Source organism: Mytilus trossulus, chromosome 9 (genome assembly GCF_036588685.1).
Source record: "Mytilus trossulus isolate FHL-02 chromosome 9, PNRI_Mtr1.1.1.hap1, whole genome shotgun sequence".
Classification (NCBI taxonomy): Eukaryota; Metazoa; Mollusca; class Bivalvia; order Mytilida; family Mytilidae; genus Mytilus; species Mytilus trossulus.
The window spans coordinates 46,483,931-46,507,642 of NC_086381.1; the positions used below are offsets into that span (position 1 = coordinate 46,483,931).

The 23,712-nt window shown below is 32.7% G+C and overlaps 2 protein-coding genes across 3 annotated transcripts; one reads left to right on the top strand and one right to left on the bottom strand.

The window, feature by feature from the left end:
* Window positions 1–7,388: 7,388 nt before the first annotated feature.
* Window positions 7,389–11,947, top strand: LOC134683940 (sperm axonemal maintenance protein CFAP97D1-like). Its single transcript, XM_063543251.1, has 6 exons — window positions 7,389–7,592; window positions 8,134–8,204; window positions 8,517–8,638; window positions 9,365–9,488; window positions 10,354–10,473; window positions 11,797–11,947. The coding sequence occupies exons 1-6, from the start codon at window positions 7,487–7,489 to the stop codon at window positions 11,890–11,892; spliced, it is 639 nt and encodes a 212-aa protein (XP_063399321.1). The 5' UTR covers window positions 7,389–7,486; the 3' UTR covers window positions 11,893–11,947.
* A 705-nt stretch (window positions 11,948–12,652) lies between these two features.
* LOC134683941 (paired mesoderm homeobox protein 2-like) lies at window positions 12,653–19,393 on the bottom strand. 2 transcript variants are annotated; one of them, XM_063543252.1, is made up of 5 exons: window positions 19,115–19,393; window positions 15,030–15,155; window positions 14,155–14,315; window positions 13,565–13,720; window positions 12,653–13,103 (listed from the first exon to the last, which is right to left on the bottom strand). In XM_063543252.1, the coding sequence occupies exons 1-5, from the start codon at window positions 19,248–19,250 to the stop codon at window positions 12,870–12,872; spliced, it is 813 nt and encodes a 270-aa protein (XP_063399322.1). In that variant the 5' UTR covers window positions 19,251–19,393; the 3' UTR covers window positions 12,653–12,869. The 2 variants fall into 2 exon arrangements, with proteins under 2 accessions (XP_063399322.1, XP_063399323.1); XM_063543253.1 differs by lacking the exon at window positions 15,030–15,155 and having other exon boundaries at window positions 19,115–19,391.
* Between the last annotated feature and the right edge of the window lie 4,319 nt (window positions 19,394–23,712).

The window sequence follows — 23,712 nt, forward strand, 5'->3', positions numbered from 1 at the left end:
CTCATTGTTATTGTGTTATTTACGCCTTTTGTGACAGTTACAATCAATCAACGGTGTTTACAACCAAATTTCCGAGAGACACATTACTCAAGAAATAATTTGACAGCACAGTTGTCATGCGTCTTGTTTGCCCTTCAACATAGTTTTTGTTGGGGTTTTTGTTGGAGTTCTTGTTGCTTAGTCTTTTGTGTTCAATGTTGTTTTGTGTGCTGTTGTTTTTCTTTTGGTTATTTTCTTTTTTTTTCCCATAGCATTTTCGACTGGTGAGTTTCAATGTGCCTTTGGTATATTTCGCCTATCTTTTGATTTGCGCCGACGACATCTGCTTTGTTCGGATCTCATTTTTCCATTTAAATATTGTTTGAAAGTGTTGTCATGAGTTTAATGTTTGGATTGTCCTTTAACTAAACATGTACTTTGTGACTTTGTTGGCTATTTTCACCATACTGACATACCTCTAATGTTGTTTTTTATTCTCAATTTCTAGTATTTTGGATTTCCCTTACCATAACATGGACTTAGCAAGTTTGGTGAGCTTTGCTCATACTTACTCTCGTTGAAATGGATGTTCACTACCTTTAATAATCTCTTGGGTCGGAACTTTGCAATGCCTTATATAAAAAAAGATGTGGTATGATTGCCAATGAAACAACTCTCCACAAGAGACCACCTGGCATAATAATTAACAACTATAGGTCAACGCACTGCCTTCAAAAATCAAAAAAGATCATACCACATGGTCAGCTATATAAGGACCTAAAATAACAAATGTAGACAATTCAAACGAGAAAACTAGCGGCGAAGTTTATTTACAAAAAAAATATACAACACAGCCGCAAACAACAACCGCTTAATCACAGACTCCTTACTTCGGATAGGCACATAAATATAGAATGTGGTTGTTTTAAACATGTTTGCTCATAAGGTCCCATAAGCTGGGGCAGTGGTGTAATTGTACAACATATAAGAACAAACTATTCAAATCAGTTGAAAAAGGCTCAACTCATCAGGTGCTACAAATAAAAATACATTTAACAAAACACAGAGTGAACTTGGTCGGGCACTTGTACATCCCAACAACAAAAAGACATCAAGTAAAGATCTAAGAGAACTGTTACTGACAGCTGTCGTTTTAATTTTTGTACTTGTTTGAAATATGACAAGTGAAGTAAGTATTGTGTTCTTCATTTAGTCAATTGAATATAAACATGATAAAAATACACACACGCACATAAATACTGACCGACTTTAGAAACGCAACACTAGATTATTAGTTTAATTCTCATTTTCAATTTTTTTTTTAAACAAACTTCTTTCATTACTTCAATGTTTAAAAACAAATGCCAGTTCGAAATTTGAATTGATTACGTCATTTTCAATGTTCAAATATTGTGGTAAACCCTGAACCCTGGTTTTCCCCTTACCAATGAACGCGTCACCTTCAAAATCAATAACTTCCTGTAAAAAACGCAAAAATGATTGTCTGAAAGGTAAACCAATTATGTTTGGTACGTTTTGGGTTCTGTTTCGCAACTTCTGATTTTGACGTTGTTCCACCCATTTCAATAGGTTTTGTCAATTATGCAGTTGAAACTTTAAGGCTTTAGATGTTTTTCTGCAGTCGATTATTTGGCATTTCAGTTAATGGGAAACATTTATGGCATAAATTTGTCCAAAATGGCATTTGTGATTTGTAGTATTGTGATAGCCATTTCCGGTCTTGGCCACGAATGTACATGTGCGATGGTATGATACTAAACCCCTAACGGGAAGGATTGTGCCTGATTTTCATATGATGAAATCATAATCTTTCAGTCAATTTAATTGAAGTCTGGAGCTGGCATGTCAGTTAACTGCTAGTAGTCTGTTGTTATTTATGTATTATTGTCATTTTGTTTATTTTCTTTGGTTACATCTTCTGACATCAGACTCGGACTTCTCTTGAACTGAATTTTAATGTGCGTATTATTATGCGTTTACTTTTCTACATTGGCTAGAGGTATAGGGGGAGGGCCAAGTTGAGATCTCACAAAAATGTTTAACCCCACCGCATTTTTGCGCCTGTCCCAAGTCAGGAGCCTCTTGTATTATTTTAATTTTAGTTTCTTGTGTACAATTTGGAAATAAGTATGGCGTTCATTATCACTGAACTATAATTTATTTATTAAGGGGCCAGCTGAAAGGCGCCTCCGGGGGCGGGAATTTCTCGCTATATTGAAGACCTGTTGGTGACCTTCTGCTGTTGTTTTCTTCTATGGTCGGGTTGTTGTCTCTTTGACACATTCCCCATTTCCATTCTCAATTTTATTCATCAATTTGAATTGCAGTTGACGTTGCGGCCGTAGACCTGTCTCGCAATTGACGTTGCCTAATCAATTTCTATTAATGTTGCATTGTCACTAAATGTTGATCTGGTCATCGATGGTCTTCAACAAATCCCGTCTTCCTGTATCATTGATGGAAGGACAGCAAGACGAGTTTCTGGCGTAAATTGTCTGGTTGCAACACGTTCACGTTTTCATGTTTGCATTATGTTAATGGGTTTTGTAATATCTTTGCTATGTAATAATACAATCCAGTTTCTATAACTAATTTATTAACAAGTACATCGTTTGATGGTCAGACTACAGTAAATAGTTCATTGCATTCAAAATAGAAAAATGGGGATTTGGTGGTTAATAAAGCTGATGATTTTGTCAAAAAAACACATCTGTAATACTAAAATTACGAGGTCCAATTTGTCAGCCGTCATCACGTAAAAACGACGAATCAAAGGATTCAACTGTATATAAAACTAAAATAGTACAAAGGTGTAGATTAAAAATTACACCACTCTAGGCCCTTTTGTTTTCCACGTAATTAATATTGCCAATACTTAAGAAGTTCCGGATCGAGTCCGATACCGATACTAATAGTATAATCACCTGTTACCGATTACCTTATCTGTACGTTCCGCATCTGACCACCAAACGGTGTATTCAGGATTAATATGCTTTATACACGGGTCATAATCACAGGTTGACACTACTAAATTGTCAAATTGTTACCCATTGAGGTATTTTAATCAGTAAGAATACTAAAATAAGGCTTGCGCATAGTAATATACTTTTAATTCAGTCACGGACCCGCGATATCACGGGTGTGTTCTAGTACTATATTTAAGAGATGATCGTTTAAATTGTACACCTAGAATGTTCACTTGTTTGTCCATGATATACTAGGTGTATTAAGGTTCATGACCCCCTTCTGTAGCCAGTTAAGTACGAACTTTTCAAACTGCAATAGTATCAAAACAACAAATATAATGAATACTACTAGAGATTTGCCATTTTGTTCATATAGAAAGGGGAAGCTTCGTGCAAAGCATAATTAGTTACTTTTTCTGTTGCATTAAATAGAAAAAGGGGACTTTGTCTGTCTGACAAATAAACAAAGATTTTTATAGATAATCCTGACCTTTTAATACAGATGTTTTTGTTGTATAATTTCAAAAAAAAGATTACTCACTTGCTTTTCTATGATGTGCTATTTTTTTAATAGTGTTTATTATTTACAAAACGTTGTAAACAACCTTTAAAAAAAATCGTACCGAGTAGCTAAAGTCAAGTGCACCCTGAAAGGTGTACTTGATTTGGTCCATATTTATATTTGTTTTAACCAGTAACTTAATTAATAAACTTGTTTTAAGGAAATAAATACTCGAAATTCAGGCAATAATTCTCTATCTTTCAATCACCGAATTGCCAAATATGAGAGTCCAATGGGAAAGGCTGTAGATTTTCTATAAAGGACGATTCCATATGTTTAGTATTGCATCAGCACACGGGTACATAATCCTTAACCTCAAAAAGTTCTTCACACCCGTTAAATTCTTTAAAAAAAAACTCTTGCTGAGTCACCATAACTATATTATTTTTTAGGATTTTCTATGAAATTTCATATTTTAGCATTGAGACAACGAAAGCCGAAAGAATCAATCATATGTTTGATGTTCTTTTCGATTGACAGTGCAACCGTAGTGGAACTTAAGTAATAACACAAAATAAATTAAAAGCAGAGGTAATACTTACGTCAAATGGAATCCCTAAAAAGCACCTGAAAGTGAACGGATGCAATTAGGGATAACAAATTTCAAGTTTTAAAACAGGTGAACGGTGTACTCGATTACTTATATATATATATACCTGAACAGATTTACGGTATACGTGGCGGATGTATTTCATCGTATAACAATAGCATTGTAACCTGTTTAATGAACCTTTGTATATGAATACGGTGGACACGATTTTAAATTATCGGCGTTGACTGATGATTGATTATTGGTTTCTTGATGTTCAGTGGCAAATATTTCATGTACGTTCAGGAGGTTAACACAAGAGCGTTGACCATTCTCCAGTACACACTATTTTATGTTATTGTATTAGGCCGTGTTCACACCAAACGCTGTGTACAGTAAACATGTTTACATTTGGTTTAATGTAATGCACACTAGTTTCACACTAAATTTGTTCACATCTATACACCTTGTTTAGCTACCTGTACATAAGATTTGTACACACTTGTAAACTATATGTCATTTAAATGTTCATTACGTAGAACAGAATTCAAATTTTCCAACAACTTTTCTAGCAGTTCGGGAACGACCATTCGACTTTAAAAAAAGGGGGGGGGTGATTTTACCACAATTTGATTTAAAAACATGGGGTCATACAGACGATTAGAATGAACAAATGTTCTGAATCCAAAGTTTGCCCATACATTATAGTGCCAAATTTTGAATTGGTACCATAGAAAAAATAAATAAATATAAACTTTCGCCCGAGAAAAAAATCTGACTCAGATGTCTCGATTACGCATTGAAAACGTAGGCTGCATCAGCTTGCTTACAGACCAGACTAGAATTGTGATGTTAAGGATCACTACATTTTTATCTTTTCTGTTTGTTTCAAATGGTATTTTTTCTCCAAGGAGTATTTAGGCAGCAACCATTTGATTTTCTGGGGGGGGGGGGGGGGGCTATGGATTTTTTTTTCTGGACAATTTTTTTTTTTTCGCCTTCAGCGAAAGACAATCTATTTTTTTGTCGACAAGTCCAAAACATTTTTTGTTCTTTCAACTTTAGCATAAAATATAGTGGCAGCTCAGGGTGAAACAAACAATTTTTTTTCTCAGGGTCAAAAACAAATTATATTTTTCTCCAAAAATTGGAAACAAGCTTATTTTTTCAAAACCCCCCCCCGAACATCAAATGGTTGCTGCCTTAGCAAAGGGAGGGGGTTATGGTTTTTCTAACTGTATTTTAACGGACTTGAGATACTGCACAAACAAACAATTAGCCTCACCCTTTTTCAGTAATGCATTTATGAGTGAATCGTTATTTGAGTAAAGACCAGTGGCAAATATGTCTGTCAGTGTGTACGTCCAGTCGATTCGGGAAGACCTTTTCAAATGAATTATGTGTTCGGCAATGATGATGGATGAGTCTTGTTTGTCTTGATAAGGGGTTAATAAGGCTAGAGAAAAAAATTTATAACAAATAAATATATCAAGTTTAGACAAATATTTCTTCAAAGAACTTTATTAATAAGTGTTATAAGTATCAATTGTATATAAAAAAAATCGCTTCTTTTTTAAATATACATGGGAAAATTAAAGTTCTGAATGCCTAGTTTAGTGTACACTTAACCTACACAAGGCCTACATCGACTATCGACTGCATGTAGACAAAACATGATTTACACTACATGTAAACATTGAGTTTTATCAATGAGAACATAATTATGTTTAGTTTATGTGTGAGTTTCACTAACACAACACCGAGTTTAGGTCAATGTGAACACGGCCTTAGATGCATTGGTTTTAAGGTTGCACAATACCGACATTTTAGCAGTTTCCGTTTATTCTTTTTTATATTATTTCTTTATTAAAAAGAAAATGCTTGCGTTTTATGGAAGAGTTTTTGAGGAAATATACATGTAGTATACATCTGCATTATATTTTATTTTAATACACAGGCAAACTTGCCATTGATGGTTCTTATGCATATGATAATATATTAAAGTGATCACCATGGTTATCATCCCTACCACTTTATTAACTTATGTTATTAGGCATGATGGACTTTTTTTCTAAATTTAAGCACTTTTGTCACTCGCGCCACACATTGCATGGACATAGAAATACTGTGCACCCTTTTTGTCCAACCGTCCAGTCTTGTTAGTGCTCTCACGGGGATTACTTTTAGAATTTTATAAAACTTACACTTTCGGTTAATATCAGCAATTTCTTGGACAAGTTCTTAAATGGGTCCTGATAACCTTTCTCCAAAGAGTTATGACCTTGGACTATATAACCTTTGATAGATGAACTATATATATGTGCCAGGAACATATTTGAGGGAACTCGGTTTTTTTTTATTTAGTTTTTTTAATTATTAGATCAGTTGTGGCACGTTTGTCTGTGTATAAAACTAAAATATTTCCATAATGTATATGCCAACTGTCCTCGAGATTCCAATTCTTTGTATCATTAAAATGCATACCCACAATGACAAAACAATCTGAAAATAAAAACAGAACTTGCGAGGTTTGTGCCATAGAAAGCTTTAGGGATAATGATTGCATGAGTAAATTATGTAAAGTGGTACTGTTAAAACTCTTTTTCCCCATCTCGATCAGAGTATTGTATGCTTGTATCCATAACCAATTGTCAAAATCAGTCTAGACTTGATAGAAGTAAAGATATATACTTGTGTAAATGTGTTCCTCAAATTAAAAAAAATAATCGCATTATAACTGCCGCGTCATGTTTCGTTTAACTCTAATAAGGGCGTTAATAATTTACAATACATCATGTATTGCATTTGATTGATTTTTTTGGGAAGACCCATTTATTTTCTGGTACAGGGCTCTTGTGTTCATACCACTCTTTAGCCTTTCCCCTATAGTTGAAACTGTTTCTACACTTTCTTGTAATGCAAAATATGCAATCAAAGCAAATATTTACGTGCTGATAATTTAATTTGTAAAACTGAGATATTTTGTAAAATAATTACATAATTTTCTACAAAATTATAGATTTTTCATAGAATATTGATAAACTCTTGTGACGTTAGCCTTTCCCCTATAGTTGAAACTGTTTCTACACTTTCTTGTTATGCAAAATATGCAAATCAAAGCAAATATTTACGTGCTGATAATTTAATTTGTAAAACTGAGATATTTTGTAAAATAATTACATAATTTTCTACAAAGTTATAGATTTTTCATAGAATATATATAAACTCTAGTGACGTTAACATGCGTCAAATTTTATACTGTACATTTGAGAAACTGAGAAAACTCTCAGAATGACGGGAAAAGAATTTCATATTTCTGCGCCAAAAGCTATGTAAACGTCACAATGTTTGACGTCTTTACCTTGTTTTCATTTTGTTTCGGGTTTGTTGCATTTTGTTTTGTTTTTATGTTTGTTTTTATGTTGATTTATGATGCACCGCGCTTACCAGCCCCTCACGCCTGCTAATAATATTTATTTGAGAAAAAGATGGGACCAAAGTCATTACGACGCCCACAGAAAGAAGGTTTATGCAGGTGAGTTGTAACACCGCCATTTTGGTTTATATTTTTTTGTATTTTCGTGCCCTCTTTTATTACAGGATTATTCCATTGCGTTATTTTAAATGATTAAACTGGGTAAATATTTGACTTCTTACATGCTCCATAGAATATATCATGGAATCTTTTACAGCAGATGCTGTTGTCGAAGTTAGCGTAGAACTGTCGCTCTTTTATCTTAAAATTAATCGATCTGCAGCCATGGTCTTCGAACATTTCAGTATAACTTACGATCAATGTAATCATACGATTTTTTTTGGTAAAACATAGTCGGTGGTTTCTGGTTCTCGTGTTGAAAAAGTCACTTGAAAAACAATTTGATCGTCGACAAGTTGACTGTCGCGTATCAAATATAACCAGCGACATTATCGTCCTATATTGCCGCCGCGCCCATGATTTGTGACTTTTATTTTTTTTTAATATGTTTTTGATGACACTAGATTTGACACTTCAAAAGTTTCTGGATTATAATCTACTATCCATCAATGCCACAATTTTGATTATATTTTTTTTTCAGCAAAGCCGGTGGTCGACAACAAGCCACCTACGACCTACATGCACCTTCATATAAAACTTAAGAAACTCCAGGTAAGAATGACAGAGACTAACTGAAGTAGAACAAGTTTGAAATGTAACAAAAGAGAGTCCAGTACATATTGCGCATGAAAAAAAAATGGACAGTTTTTAATACAAAAAAAAACGATAGCATTTTATACATTAATATACTTCATCTATATTTTGTAATTATGATGGTCTGACTGAAGGTGGTGGGATGTTTTTTTTCTATTTTCCTTATCATTTTTCTCTTTCTGTATATTTTAACTCAATTTTCGATTAGATTGTCTCCCTTTCTTTGGTCACCAATATCACAGGACGTTTTAAAAGAGCGATATATTTCAGATGGAAGAGGAAAGACTCACCACTGTGGAAAGGGATAACCGAATTCTGCTCCAAAAAATGGCGTACATAATGAAGTACGGAGGAAGTGTAGATAATATGAAACACGATTATAAGAAAAAAAGGTATTTATAGCATTTACTAATCATAAACACGTCTATATATGGGAAGGATATGTTTGGTCCCAATGTTTGTGTTTACGTCTGTTTTCCGTATATAGACAACAACAGCTTTGTTAAAATAATGCATTGAAATACAAGTGAAGAATTTGATGTAACTCTTTATGTCATGGTTGTAACAAAAAAATAGAATTGAAACTCATATAACTGCTTCATATAAAGTGTGCTTAGGTTAACGCTTGTACACTCGATCTAATAGAATAATAAAACTGAGATCTATGCATTCAGTTCTGAAAGAACAAAGAAAATTATTTGTGCAGGTACAAAATGTAAATAAATTTCATGTTTCAATTTGTTCCGTTCTGTTTTCCTGTCGATCTTGTAAGATTTGCATGTTGGTGTCACTCGTCTAAATGAATGTTTCGGGTACATAAACAAAATCTTTTTTGATTATGCAAGTTCAATAAAATTTGAAAAAAATGGCTTTTTGGTTGACTATCCAATAACGAAATTACAACCATTTCTATAATGAAAGAGCTATGGAAGGAAACTGTCGTCTAGAAAAAATTTAAATAAAGTCGTAAAATCCTTAGTAGCTGCAAATTAATTCAAGCTAAAAGCAGAAGATTATACAATTTTTATTCACACGAGCACATTTGACGAGTTTCGGATTTGACGTTCTATTATAAGTCTCTCACTCAATAACTGACTACATTTTTAATTTCATCTTAGTTTAAATAAGACAAAACGACAGAGAGAACTACTGAGAATAACACACGAAAATCTGGCAATTTTAAAACGAATTACAGCAAAGGAACCACATCTTAATCACTTGCGATGGATACATGAAAATCAGGTTAGTTTAATATATATAACCATGCATGAGAAACAAATGTAGATCGTCAAAAAAATGTACTAAAGATAATCAAATTTATCATTTTTTTTAACACAAGTATATACGACATAAGTTTTTTGGCGTGCAATTATCAAGTTGTTTTCTTTGAAATATTTTGGATTATTTTCAGAATTTTCTGTCAATATTGATGACTAAAACAGGAGTTTATTTTTTTGTGGAGATCTTCGTCCCAAAGGAACAAAGCAAAATGAGGAAACATAAGTGAACCGGTGATGTTTCTTCATTTTTAGCCACATACAATTTTTCTGGAATTATTTTTGAGTTTGATTTGGCACAAAATAAAATTACGTTTTAAAGTATCCTCTGCAGGGTTACATTGACCATCGATCTACTGTCATATGTAGGGCTATGTCTGTCTGTTCCAAGTCAGATACCTTTCATTGAGTGCTTGTCGTTTGTTCCAGTCTGTTTGTCATAAATCAGACCGATATATTTTTTTCTCATTTTGCCTTATCGGGGCCTTTGTAGCTGAATATGCGGAATATGCTTTGCTCATTGTTGAAGGCTATACACGTATATCCCGCTCAGATGTAAATGCATGTAGACGCATTGCCGTGCAAATGATTGAAATGTGTTTACCAAAAATCAAAAATGATAACGAAAAAAGGATATAAAGAGAAAGGGAAATTCATTGTTTCAATGCATTTTCTTTTAAATTTTCATGCAATTCTAATTCTGAAACGTTTCCCGGGAATTGGAAGTTTTTAGATGGAAATATTTGTGATCATTATTTTGGTCGTAAAATTACATTGATCTTTCGATTTCTACTGTTTCATGTTATAATTTTATAACGTTTACTTTTTAGATAAATCAACAATATCTGAACAATATCGCCAAATTCCCACACAAATGGAGACAGGAACAAAGTCATTACAAATTATACCAACTTCAACAGCTGGCTGCAAATGAACGCATCAGGCAACAAGTAATTTGAGATTAAAATTTTGAATTTTGCCAAAACCTGTGGTCGATATTTTCTTTGCAATCTACAAATGCACTAACGACATAATGAACTAACTACATTATGCACCAACGATATAGTGTACTAACGGAATAATGTACTATCGACATAATGTACTAACGACATAATGTACTAACGACATAGTGTAATAACGGAATAATGTACTTACGACATAATGTACTAACGACATAATGTACTAACTACATAATGCACTAACGGCATAATGTACTAACGACATAATGTACTTATGGTATAATGTACTAACGGCATAATGTACTAACTACATAATGCACTAACGGCATAATGTACTAACGACATAATGTACTTATGGTATAATGTACTAACGGCATAATGTACTAACGAAATAATGTACTTATGGTATAATGTACTGACGGCATAATTTACTAACGACATAATGTACTTATGGTATAATGTACTAACGGCATAATGTATTAACGACATAATGTACTTATGGTATAATGTACTAACGGCATAATGTACTAACGACATAATGTACTAACGACATAATGTACGATGGAAAGACAGCTGGTGATTGATTTAAATTTTAATCACCTGTGAGTTTTGAAGTTACACATTAGAAAGGTCACACTATTATTTGATTTGATTGATGGTCGCAAATATTTCATGCATGTTCAGGCAAAGAACAAATTAACCAAACGTACAATAGATAGGTCTGGTAATAGGCTGTCTGAAATAAAGGTCGGGAAATTTACACTGCAGCTTGAAGTTAGGGTAAACTTGATAGGAGCGGATATTTGGTCTTGCAACAGGTCACCTACGACCCCCTTGAAGAGCTGATGCAAGGGTTCGTAACGTACAGAAAGTATTGTACTGTACTCTCTCTGAAAACAAGCCATCGGATTTAACGTCTTCGTTCTGATCTTTTGCGTACTCGCAGCGCCAAACAGACATCCACAATAATGTTAAAGCCAGTTTAGATAAAAAATCGCAAAATTGTTCATGAAAAGTTTTGAATTGAAGGATCGTTAACCTACGATGTACAAGTTTACATCAATTGCTTTGAAACTGAAAAAAAACAACAATAACTTTATTTCCAATATACTCATACTATTTTAGTATTTAGTAAGGGGCGAATCTGCGTTTTTTGTTGCAATAATTACTAAAATTCGAACAAGGCCCTATTGTGCAACATTAATTCAAGTTAGACATGGGAAGAACTACATCTTACAACCTAATATGATAACAATAATCTTTAACGCCACAATTGTGTCATATTTCAAACCAACACAATGTATCGTTTTGTAGGTAGAAAACAGTCAACAACAGAATACTGCTGAATCAGCATTAACCACGTTACTAAACCAGAGAGGAAGCCTCGTTCCGAAAAGTCCACATAGATAAACATATAAACATCATAAATCAACATTATAGTATCGTAACGAAGAATTCAGTTACTTTTTTTATTATTAAATTTGTTATGGAAAGAATGTTGTTGTTTATTTGAGCACCCTCCAACGTACTGTTAGCCGTAGATACGGAATATGTTGAATATGCAAAGTCAGATACTGATTATACTGTGTTCAAAACACGAATCAAGCAGATGAAATGGGGTCGGTACCATATCAACTATTTTTATTTGGTTACTGGTCGCATTGTGGACTAATTTCAAATGAGTCAGTAATCTAAATGTAATATAGAGGATAAAATTAAGAATGGAAATGAGAAATGTGTCAAAGAGACATCAATCCGACAAAAGAGCAGACAACAGCCGAAGACCATCAATAGGTCTGAAATGCAGCGATAAACTCACGCGTGCTTCAGCTGGCCCTTAAACACAAATGTATATGAATTCAGTGACAATAGAACTCCGAAATAAACACAAGGAACTAAGATTAAAAATCCTACAAGACCAACAAAGGCCAGAAGCTCCTGGCATGAGACAGGCGCAAAATGAGGCGGGGATAAACGTGTTTTTTTTAGATATTCACCCTCCCCCTATACCTCTAGCCAACGTAGAAAAAAAACACACAGCAATACGTACAGTAAAAATTAGTTCAAAAGAAGTCCCAGTGCGATGTCAGAATAGGAAACAAAAGAAACTAAACAAAATAGTGAACAATTCATACACAATATACTAGTAACCGACATTTTAAATTAAAAATACAAACAAAGAAAATATTTATTTTATATATTCATATACAAGTTATTTTATAAAAGTAATATCACAGTTAGCTTCGACGAACCACAACTAGGATTGTATGCAAATATGTTCAGATAAGCACTAAGATGATTTCAAAAAAATCATCTTCAATAATCCCGCCAGTCATGTCTTATTAATACACAAAGTTACGTTAAATCTTGAAATAAATAGAAAGATCTCATTTATATTGGAACATCATTTCCATTGCTGCCTCGTGTTCTCGTGCTTTCAGTCGAAGAGCAGCAATGCTTCCCGATCGCTTGGGTTCACCTGGCGCATGACAACCTGTGTAGAACGGAAACGGCGCCAAACCATAAAATGGAAATGAAGGGAAAATTGGCATTGACGACGTCGATAAATTCAAGGGCATATCTTGTTCATCGTCGCTTTTGCAATCAACTTTTCTGTTTACCTGAAAAAGGTGTGAGAAAGTTCAAACAATGATAATTAAACACACGCACATAAAAACACATACAGTTCTGCTAAATAACGTTGCGACTTTTCTAAAGTCACATTATCAAATACAAATATATTCGCCTCTGGCTTTTAGGCACTTTATATGTTGAATGAAACTGTGGAATAATGCACTACATTTCAATTTAGATTACATGTATTTGTTAGTGTCGCGGTCTTAAACTTTTATGATAATAAATTTACTGTGATAAAAGAGATTTTTCACAGCTTATATGATTTAACTTATATAGGTATGTGTCTCCCCCAAAAAATAGATAATGATGATTACAGATTAAAAAGTCAAAAAATGAAGTACTTCTCCTTTCGAAGTCTTTTATCCGAATATGTTTTCATGGTTATTTAGTTATCAATGAAAGTATACTACAACGTAGATAGAGTCCTCTACATATATCATCATACCTGTGGTTGATCTAAGCCAAGTGCCAGCTCATCCTGTCTAGGAATACTAGACTTTGGTGCCGGAACATAATTCGTTTCTGTAAGCCCCTGTAGTCCTCCAAAATTACCAAGTTTTTCATACTTTCTCCATTTTGCTCTTCTGTTTTGAAACCAAATCTACATAGAACAAAAAGAATCACAAACATTATCAATCTATTTGATATTAATTTAGACATACTAACAAGTGTACAAATAACGTTCAAAAGTGATTTTGATAATATATGTTTTCACTCACATAATGGGTTTTACGTTTACCTTTATAAAGAAATGGTCTATGCAATTCGTTATTGCCTGAGAATTTTATAAATATATATATTAAAAAAAAGAAGATGTGGTATGATTGCCAATGACACAACTCTACAACAAAAGACCAAAATGACACAAAAATTAACAACTACAGGTCACCGTACAGCCTTCAACAATGAGCAAAGCCCATACCGCATAGTCAGCTATATTAAAAAGGGCCCAAAATGACAATGTAAAACATTTCAAACGAGAACACTAATGTTCAGACACATTTTTGTTAATTCAAAAATTAAAAAAAAACATACCTGAACACGTGCTTCCGGTAAACCTGTCTTTTGTGAAAGTTCTTCTCTTGTGTTTACGTCTGGGTAATGAGTTACTCGGAATACATCTTCCAATGTTTGTAGCTGGTCAGCACTAAATGTTGTCCTTATTCGTCGTTTCTTATAACTGTTATCATTCATATCTGCAACCACAGAAAATTAAGGGATTTTTTTTTCTTCAATTTATTAATGAATAATATAATTCTTGCAATAATCTTCGGGTGAAAGATTTGCAAATACTCGTCTATGATATTTGAAGTTTTGTTTTAGTACAATAAAATTTTGAAAATAAGACATTGCTAATATATTCTCTCAGGTCAAATAAAGTTTTCTCTCAGGTCAAAATAAAGTAGTAAATAAAGTCTATCATAAAACACATTATTACACTGACAAGACACGTTTTGTCTTACTCTTATTTGGCTAAAAATGATCTTCAACTTTGAATTTAATTTGGCTTGTCAACGGTTTTGATTCGAGCGCCGTTGATGAGTCTCATGTAGACGAAACACGCGTCTGACTTACCAAATTATATTAAGCATGGTATCTTTGATGAGACTTTTGATTGCAAATATAATTGTTGTTCAGACGAACGTTCCGGCAAATTTCTCCATAAAGAATAAAAACAATTAAAGTAAAATCTCAATAATACTAAACGGAAAGTCCATAATCAAATGACAGAATCAAAAGCTCAAACAAATCAAACAAATGGTCAACAATTGCCATACTTCTGACTTGGTACAGGCGTATTCTTATGTAAAACAATGGAAGATTGAACCTGGTTTTATAGCTAGCTAAACCTCTCACTTTTGAAAATAAATAAAAACATTTTTATATAGTAAAAAAGTTATATATTTTACCATTATATAAACCACTGTCTCTGTTTAATCCATTGTCAGAATCATGTATGTCATTCCAGTTTATTTCCTCCTCGCTGCTTTCCTGATCATTTCCGGATGTCCTTGATACTGGCGACAGTCCACGACCTATAATAACCAAAACAGGAATCATTAATTATACATAATATATGTTCCTTAAAATTACCACGTTTAAATCTAATGGTATGGAATTCAGTTTAAAAGTTTGAATTTTTTGAAACAATGGAATATGAAGTTGAAAAGTTGATATAACCTTAAAAATATATATACGCAAACTCAGAAAAATGTATCAATTTTCAGGAATGAGGAAGGGAGGGGAGGGGTATATTTAATTTTATTAAAAACCATCCTGCTGCTACAACATTTTGATAGGAAATAATTTTAATTTAAGTAATGTACATCTCCCTCGTGCAAAGCTCTAGATAAAAAAGAAGATGTGGTATGATTGCCAATAAGACAACTATCCACAAAAGACCAAAATGACACAAATATTAACAATTATAGGTCACCTTACGGCCTTCAACAATGAGCAAAGCCCATACCGCATATAGTCAGCTATAAAAGGCCCCGATAAGACAATGTAAAACAATTCAAAGTTCCTTGTTCGTATTTTGACTATACTTAAGGTATTTGTTTGGTTTGATGAGTTGTTTAACGTTTGTAAAACTTACTTAAAATGTTTTTTTTTTTTTTAAATTAAGCAAATAAAGACGATTTGAGGATTTACATGTACTTTATCTAACCAATCATTGCACGCGCATGCCAGGCGATTACCATCGTTTAACCTATTACCCTAAACAATTTACCTTTTACAGAACAAACAATATCCGCTCAGAAAATATTATTTGTAATTTATAGCGGCTATTATGGTCACCCTTATCGATATTATCTCCTGGTTTTCTTTGAGAGGAAATTCATTTAATATCTTCATAATTTACATGGTTTTATTCTTTAATTGGTTCTGTAAACGATCGTCTGCAAATCGCCATAATGGCCGTTTCAAGTGTTAATCGGAAGACGTTGCTTGGATCATCTAAAGGGCTCTTTTTCATCATGGTCTTTGATGGTTTAAACATTATAAAACTAAAACTTCATTTATTGCAATTATTCTAGATAAGATAAAATATTGCGTCCAATATGAATGGACTAATATACCTTTTAAAAAGATATGGTTCCGAAAGGTGCAAGGTTCGAACCCATTTACGGCCAGGTGTGAAGTTGATATGGTCCGATTTTTGTCACGTAATTTTTATTAAGTGTTTTGGAAATCTGTCTGGTGTGGTTTTGGTCCAACTTTTAAACATTATTTTTCTATATACATATTTTTTAGGAAAGACATTTGGTTTATTTGAATTTACGTGAAATTTAAAATGAATTCAAAACATTTTGTATCCATATTTTTCAATTTGTTTAGTCTTCAAGTTGTTGCTACAATCAACGAAACAATCAAATTAAAAAAAAAAAAAAAAGATTTAAAAAAAAGTATAAACTACATAAAATCTTCCAACATTTCCATGTCTGCAATTTTATCTGCAGATTTTGAAAATGTTAGCATAATGGCTAACATATTTGTACATGATGATTTGCAAACATTGGTATTCAAGCAATATCTTTCATAATCGTTAATTGCAATTTAATAAGTTGATAATAGATTTTAAATAAATATGCTATGTGTAAATTTTGTATTGCATGCAAACAATGAAAGAGACAGATATCACGTGACCGCGATGACATTGTAAGATATTCTGGGTAGAAGGAAACTATTCAAAAGGAACTTAGTCAGTAATTGAAGATTTTATTTAAATATATTTTTCATTATTTGAGAATTTGCTGTCGAATAAGAGGTTTATAATGAATGTTTCTTTTTGATGATACATTCCCAAATCTCTTAGACTCGTGACGATATAAAGATTAACATATTACAAAGACAAACGATTATTGCATGTTGCCCTCGATATGCTGTCTTGTTGATTTTGTAGTTGGGTTGCTGTCTCAATCACGAATACATTTACCACAACCTGTGTCTTCGTTGACTAATATTCAAGAATATATATTATGTACAGAGTCCTTAGAAATCATTTTGAGAAAATCTAATGAATATAGCTTGAAGTATATAAAAATTCAGTGATTTTTTTAAACATCTAAGTCGTCATCTAAAATCAATTTTCATAAATATTATGGTTCTTTTTACCCTTGGTTCATTGAGAGGATAATTTATTATATTTTAAAGGTGTCCTTTGAATAATTCAATAATTTATCTTTTCGGCCAGACAGATAACATAAATTGCAGATAAAAATATTTTTATATCATAATAATAAATTACAGTTTAAATTTCTACTCATCATTCTAGGTCAAGCACAGGAAATCGAGAGCCATAATTTTACGTAAAATTATTGCAAGTGTTTTAAACATTACATCACGAAATGAAATATTGGTAATTCTTATATTAACTTCAAACTCTTCAGGTTTTATCATGGCAATAAACAGATCCAAGCGATATTTGAAACGATTATATTTTATAATTCGTAGTTATACCCTTAAACACCGAGGCAATTTATAACACTGTATTGCTTTTGAATGAGTTAAGGAGAATTAAATGCTAATAAAACATTATGCAGCGCACATTTTCGTTATTTAAAAAACGGGGGAAAATTTGAGGCAGTTCATTCAAATTTTGTAATTCAAAATCGACGAATTCCCAGGGCCCGTTATCAATGACGTTTATTTTATCAAAAACGTACTAGAAGGGCATCGGAGACCAAACCAAAAATTGTGTGGGATGTAAAGCTATGTATTAAATTCAAATAAAAATATATCAATGTTTTGAAGTTAATGTTAATGACTTCCTCCAATGTAAAATAAAATTACAGGCCATGTAAAATTAGCATTTTATTTTTTTGTCAAAATGCCTGCAACAGCAACATTTAATGCTGAATGAAATATTAAAAAAAAAACCTTTAAGTATATAATATAGACTTTTGAAAATCCAATTTCCGAAATGATTTGACAAATTTTATATTTTCATCCTGCAACAAATACGTGGATGTTACCACTATACAAGAAACTGAACATCGGTGTATCTTCTTTTGTCATAATTTTGTTTTCATACTTAGACGCCTAGTAAAAAGTAACTGAACGAGACATCGTGAGAAGCATACGTGCAGGAGGGCCTTTGTCTGCGTTCTATCGTGCATAAAGTTATGTTTTAGAGGATTTTAACCCTTTACATGATATATGCTGAAGCCCTCAATGTATGGGCTTTAGGCATACTTCGTCATAGACATTGGTATCGTGAGAGGCAGAGTTACAAATAATAGAACATTCGTGTAGTGATACCGGCTACGCAAGAATATTGAACGATGCAAAGAAGTTTTATTTTAATAAAAACAAACAAAATAATGTATTACGAAAAACTTGCAAAAGAATTATTTTGTGGTTTTTATTTGTGTATGAAAAATATTATGTTGCAATTATTCTTCAAATGGGGAAATGATTTCCAAGTACATTCCGGAAAATTGGAGTATATATATGGCTGTAAACAAGAAATACGAAATAATTAACAATGGTTACTTTTTTTTCTTGTTTGACACATGAAGGACCACTTTGTTTTTTGATTACTAATATCAGTAAATAAACGAAAGAAAAAGATCTGACCAATATCAAATATGCATTACCTCGATCTGAAAGAAAGAACACGTTTCGTATGCTCTGTTGTGTTATATAAATGGAAATAAACGGCTTTATGAGGCATTCTCGTTTTAAAACAAATTTTAAAAATCCATTACATATTAATTGTGTTTCTTATTAGTGAAACTGCACTTTTAAAGCTTGCTGTATTATTAGACTTTTCGACATGTTTGAAGGTCATGCACGAATATGCAATGCTAATAATATTTTAAAATTTTCACTTGATAATAATTTCATTTTAATAAATAATGAAGTGAAAAGAAGATATTGTTTTCACTAACAAAACAAAAAGGCATGAAATATTAGACATAAAACATTGAAAAAAATGTGTAATACTATAATAAAAACCATTATTTTATTTGAAATAAAAATAACCTACCTAAAACATCATCTGAAACTCCACCATCGTCTTCTGAAGGCTTCCTTAGAATGGAATCTATCGAATGTTTAGTAACAAACTTTTTACACATTTCTGGAGAACTTCTTGAAGATTCGTCTGAACTCATTTTTAACATCGTTCAATCACAAAATGTTTTGTAGGTTATATTTAAAAATCAGATTTCTTTAAAAAGTAATTTTCTTTGATTTATAAGACCATAAGATCAAACCAAATTGGTACAAAGACCCTCTAATCCATTAGTAGCATTTTCAGAAGAATTTTCTCAATAAATATTACCGTTGTTTACACAAATTTGCGACATAAGTCATAAATTTTCAATTGTACAGTTATACTGTTTCATTTGCTGCTCTCGGAGTGGCCAGAATTTGAAGTGTTTATTTATTCAAATTGGCCTTGTTGCGAGATACCTGTGTGTGCTTCTGTGATTTCTAAATTTAACAGGATAAAAGGGTGGGCAAATCCCGAAGATATAAAGATGAGACATATATGAAGTGCAGTTTAATTTTTGGGTAAAGTAATGCTAAACAATTCTGCATAAGTCATTAAGAATCATGAGATTTCGTTTTCATTTCCGTCGTTGTGTTGTTGTCTCCTGGGATTGCTTTATAGTTCTCTTCTTTCTTTTTTTTAAAGATTTTGTTGAAAGTGAAGAAATCATTAAAATTAAGTAGCTAAAATATAGATATAATTTAATATAGTTTCTTTGATGACATATTTTTATTCAAATTATGTTTAAAAATATAAAAATAAGTAGATTATTGGCCATGAGACAACTCTCGACAGAAAAAAAACCCAATTGACACAGAAATTATCGACTATAAGTCACAGTACGGCCTTCAATAATTAGTAAAACACATACAGCAGTCAGCTAAAAAAAGGCTCCGAAATGACAATGGTAAAAAATTTTCAGACGATTAAAATAACGGCCTGATTTATGTACAAAGTAATGAACAAATATGATATTCTTCTTCTTCTTCTTCTTCTTTAAGTTTTCCAGTTTTCCATCTGAATAAAGATGATTAATAACTGGTGCATACGTGGCCTATTTATTAAAATTAAGTTAATATTTTAGTTATTTACAAACGGTACAAAGAACAGATGTAGTGATTAAAACTATGTTCAGGAGATGAAGTTTTTTAAATAATAGTGGAGAGAACAGCATATGTAAGCTGATCTCTGAAAGAGTCGACTGTCTGTGTATTTACTACTGGGGTTGGTAAAAGATTCCATTGAGTTATTGTGTATGGGAAAAATGAAAATCTGTATGAGTCTTTTGATGTATAAATGAGTCTGAAGGTGTGAGAATGATGTCTTCTGGTTCTTAAATCAAAATTGTGCTAGATGGTATAGCAACACGATGATGTGTGATCTTGTACATCATAACCAGTCGTGCACGCAGTCTGCGTTGTGTTAAAATTGGCCAGTTTAGTGTGTTCAGCATGTTTGATACACTACTAGTATTATGATACCTGTTGCAGGCATACCGAGCAGCTCGCCTTTGGACAATTTCTATCTTTGAAATAGATTCTGAAGTATAATATACAGCAACAAACGACAACCACTGAATTAAAAATTCGTTTGACTTTGGACATGCACATACTATAAGTTATATGGTTCGCTACTGACCCCCTACGGATCAAGAGAGGGTTAGTAAAATCCATAGGGGGTGAGGCCGGTGGCCGAATTTCCTATGAATTTTATTCACCCTCTATGGATCCGTAGGGGGGTCAGTAGTTAACCGTATAACGAATTTATCGGACGCTGGACTTTTTCTGCGGTGTTTTGTTGAAAAATAAACAATGAAACACAACAACATTAATAGTTATCGGACCACAGATGAATTATCATGTTGTGATTGGTTAAACGCCGTCACGTGGTGACCCCCTATGAGACCGCATGGGGTTAGTAAGTTTCATATGGGGTTCATGACGCGTTAATGGCGACGTCATCTATTAATGTTGTTGTGTTTCATTGTTTATTTTTCAACAAAACGCCGCAGAAAAATTCCAGCGTCCGATAAATTCGTTATACGGTTAACTACTGACCCCCTACGGATCCATAGAGGGTGAATAAAATGCATAGGAGACTCGGCCTCCGGCCTCACCCCCTATGGATTTTACTAACCCTCTATGGATCCGTATGGGGTCAGTAGCGAACCATATAACTTATAATGACGTCGCCATTAACACGCCATGAACCCCATATGAAACTTACTAACCCCATACGGTCTCATAGGGGGGTCACCATTGGACGGCGTTTAACCAATCACAACGTGATAATTCATCTGTGGTCCGATAAAGAATTTGACGAGGTATAACTTGTTAGTTATAAGGCGCGCCGACCCTCCTCCAAAACTGGGACAGTGATAAAACAGTTCAACACAAGAATAAAAGAATAAAAATGAGTTGAAAAGGGTTTAACTCGTCAGATCAATATAACTCAGAAATTCAACTATCAAATAAACTCATCATAGATACATGGATTGAAATTTCATATTTTCGCCAGACGCGCGTTCGTCTATACAGTGACAATCGAACAAAAAAATTTTAAAAAGAAAAACAAAGTACAAGGTTGAAGAGCATTGAGGACCAACAATTTTTAAAATGTTTTGCCAAATACAGCTATGTTTATCCCTTTCTGAGGTAGAAAAGCCTGACTGTATTAAAAATCACTGATTTGTTATACCATATCAATGTTAATTTATGTCAACACAAAAGTGCTGACTACTGGGCTGGTGATTAAACAAAACACAGAGTGGACGTGGCAGGGTACTTATACATCCCCACAGCAAAATGACACTCGGTTCAACACTAAGAGTACATTGTACTTGCAGTTACCGGTAGCTAGTTCGAAACCAATAACAACTAATAAAAAAATCATGCATCCAACATCTAATGAATTAACTGGTAAGACATCATTGAGTCGGAAAAAACATGACCTTGTTCAATTCCAAGATACAAATATCGAGAGATTGTAGTTCGCTTTTAAATATGTATGCACCAAGTTAAAAGATCTTTTTATCGTGACAAAAAGCATTTAATACTGGGGGACATGTGAAGTCCTTCAATGTTGCATCTACGACGCAGCTTCGTAGGCTTGGCAAACGAGTGAGAGATTGTTAAGGCAATATAGAACTTAAACATATATATCTAAATAATAATAATATTACATCTTTTCTTTGCTATATATATCCCTTCCTAAAAAAAAGTAGAAATTAGGAGATAACTGTATTGAATTTTAAGCTCCGACGGCATCAATTGGGGATTTGATGGTCGCAAATTAAGTTTACTGCCGTCGGCGCTTAAAATACAATATTGTTATCTTCATAATAATGAAACTGACAGAAAACAACGTTAAAACATGTATTTAAAACCTGTAATATGCCGTCTGCGCTTGCTCGTACGTCCAATAGCATCAATTGTCAATTGATGCCGTGTAAATAAGTGACGTCATCCAATCAAAATGAACGTTACAAACGTTGTTGCATTAGAATACGCTTTGGCACGCATATGTTTAGCTAAAATAAACCGACGTCATAAGCTATCATAAATAAAAGTTTAAACAATCCCATTAAAAAATGCATTTATTAAACTATAGACGTTAATTTTGCAGTCTTATTTTACAGATAATAATCACAGTGGCTTGTGTCTTGGTCTTTATTTGTAGTTCTAGGGTCATCTAATTGATTTTGTGCTATCTTGATAATCGTGTCCCTTTTGGTACATTGAGAGTTGCCTTCCCTTATAAACATTTCGGAAATTAATAGTAATGTTAAAACGTTAAATGTTAATTTATTTTGTTTAAATTATCAAAAGAAAATTTAATCATGAGTTAAATATTTTTCGTTATTTATAAAATATATTCCTTAAAATCTAAATAACCATTTAATTCATGATTTAAATGAAATACCTTGCATTGTGTAGGAATTTGATGAAAAGAAACGATCCAAAATTTTGAAGTATGAATACTTACTGATAATTAAATGATAATACTAAAAATTAAAATCATCATAAACATTATTTTCAAATAATCAAGAGTACTAGGTCGTTTCTTGCGCAATTCTGATAAATTTATACTTGAATTTTATGGTTGTCAAAGAGTTATATGATTTATAAGAAAAAAGATTTATCGAATTCTAATTTGTAATTTATTTAGGATTCATGGCAATAAAAATCTCTAAGACACGAATCGTGACTGTTACAGTGAAGTTAAGGGTCAAGATTTAACGGCGACGAGCGAATTTAAAAGTCTTAAAAAGTTATTCATCGCTTAATAAGTTGCTTATCGCTATATATATGTTTAAAGTATACTTAAGCCATGGTTATATATATGCCACCAATGAAATGACTATCAATGACATTAGAAATGATAAACTGATCAATTCTCCAAATCAGCATAGATATACACACTTGTGTAATCTTGATAAGACACTTGACGGTTGCCAATAAGTGATCATTTGTTTCGTTTTATCACTAATTCGGAGTAATTTAACGGGTTTATTTTCCAAATAAATACCAATTATTATTTATGATTTCGTGGATGACATTTTAAATCTACCTACATTATACGAATTATAT

Bases quoted from the DNA above. Each gene is read 5' to 3' on its own strand.
- LOC134683940 (XM_063543251.1), top strand. From the start codon at position 7,487: ATGATGCACCGCGCTTACCAGCCCCTCACGCCTGCTAATAATATTTAT. The intron at 7,593-8,133 runs GTGAGTTGTAAC...TTTTTTTTTCAG, and splicing joins CAGAAAGAAGGTTTATGCAG to CAAAGCCGGTGGTCGACAAC. The intron at 8,205-8,516 runs GTAAGAATGACA...GATATATTTCAG, and splicing joins TAAAACTTAAGAAACTCCAG to ATGGAAGAGGAAAGACTCAC.
- LOC134683941 (XM_063543252.1), bottom strand. From the start codon at position 19,250: ATGTTAAAAATGAGTTCAGACGAATCTTCAAGAAGTTCTCCAGAAATG. The intron at 15,156-19,114 runs GTAGGTTATTTT...TGGTTATTATAG, and splicing joins AGTTTCAGATGATGTTTTAG to GTCGTGGACTGTCGCCAGTA. The intron at 14,316-15,029 runs GTAAAATATATA...CTGTGGTTGCAG, and splicing joins AGACAGTGGTTTATATAATG to ATATGAATGATAACAGTTAT.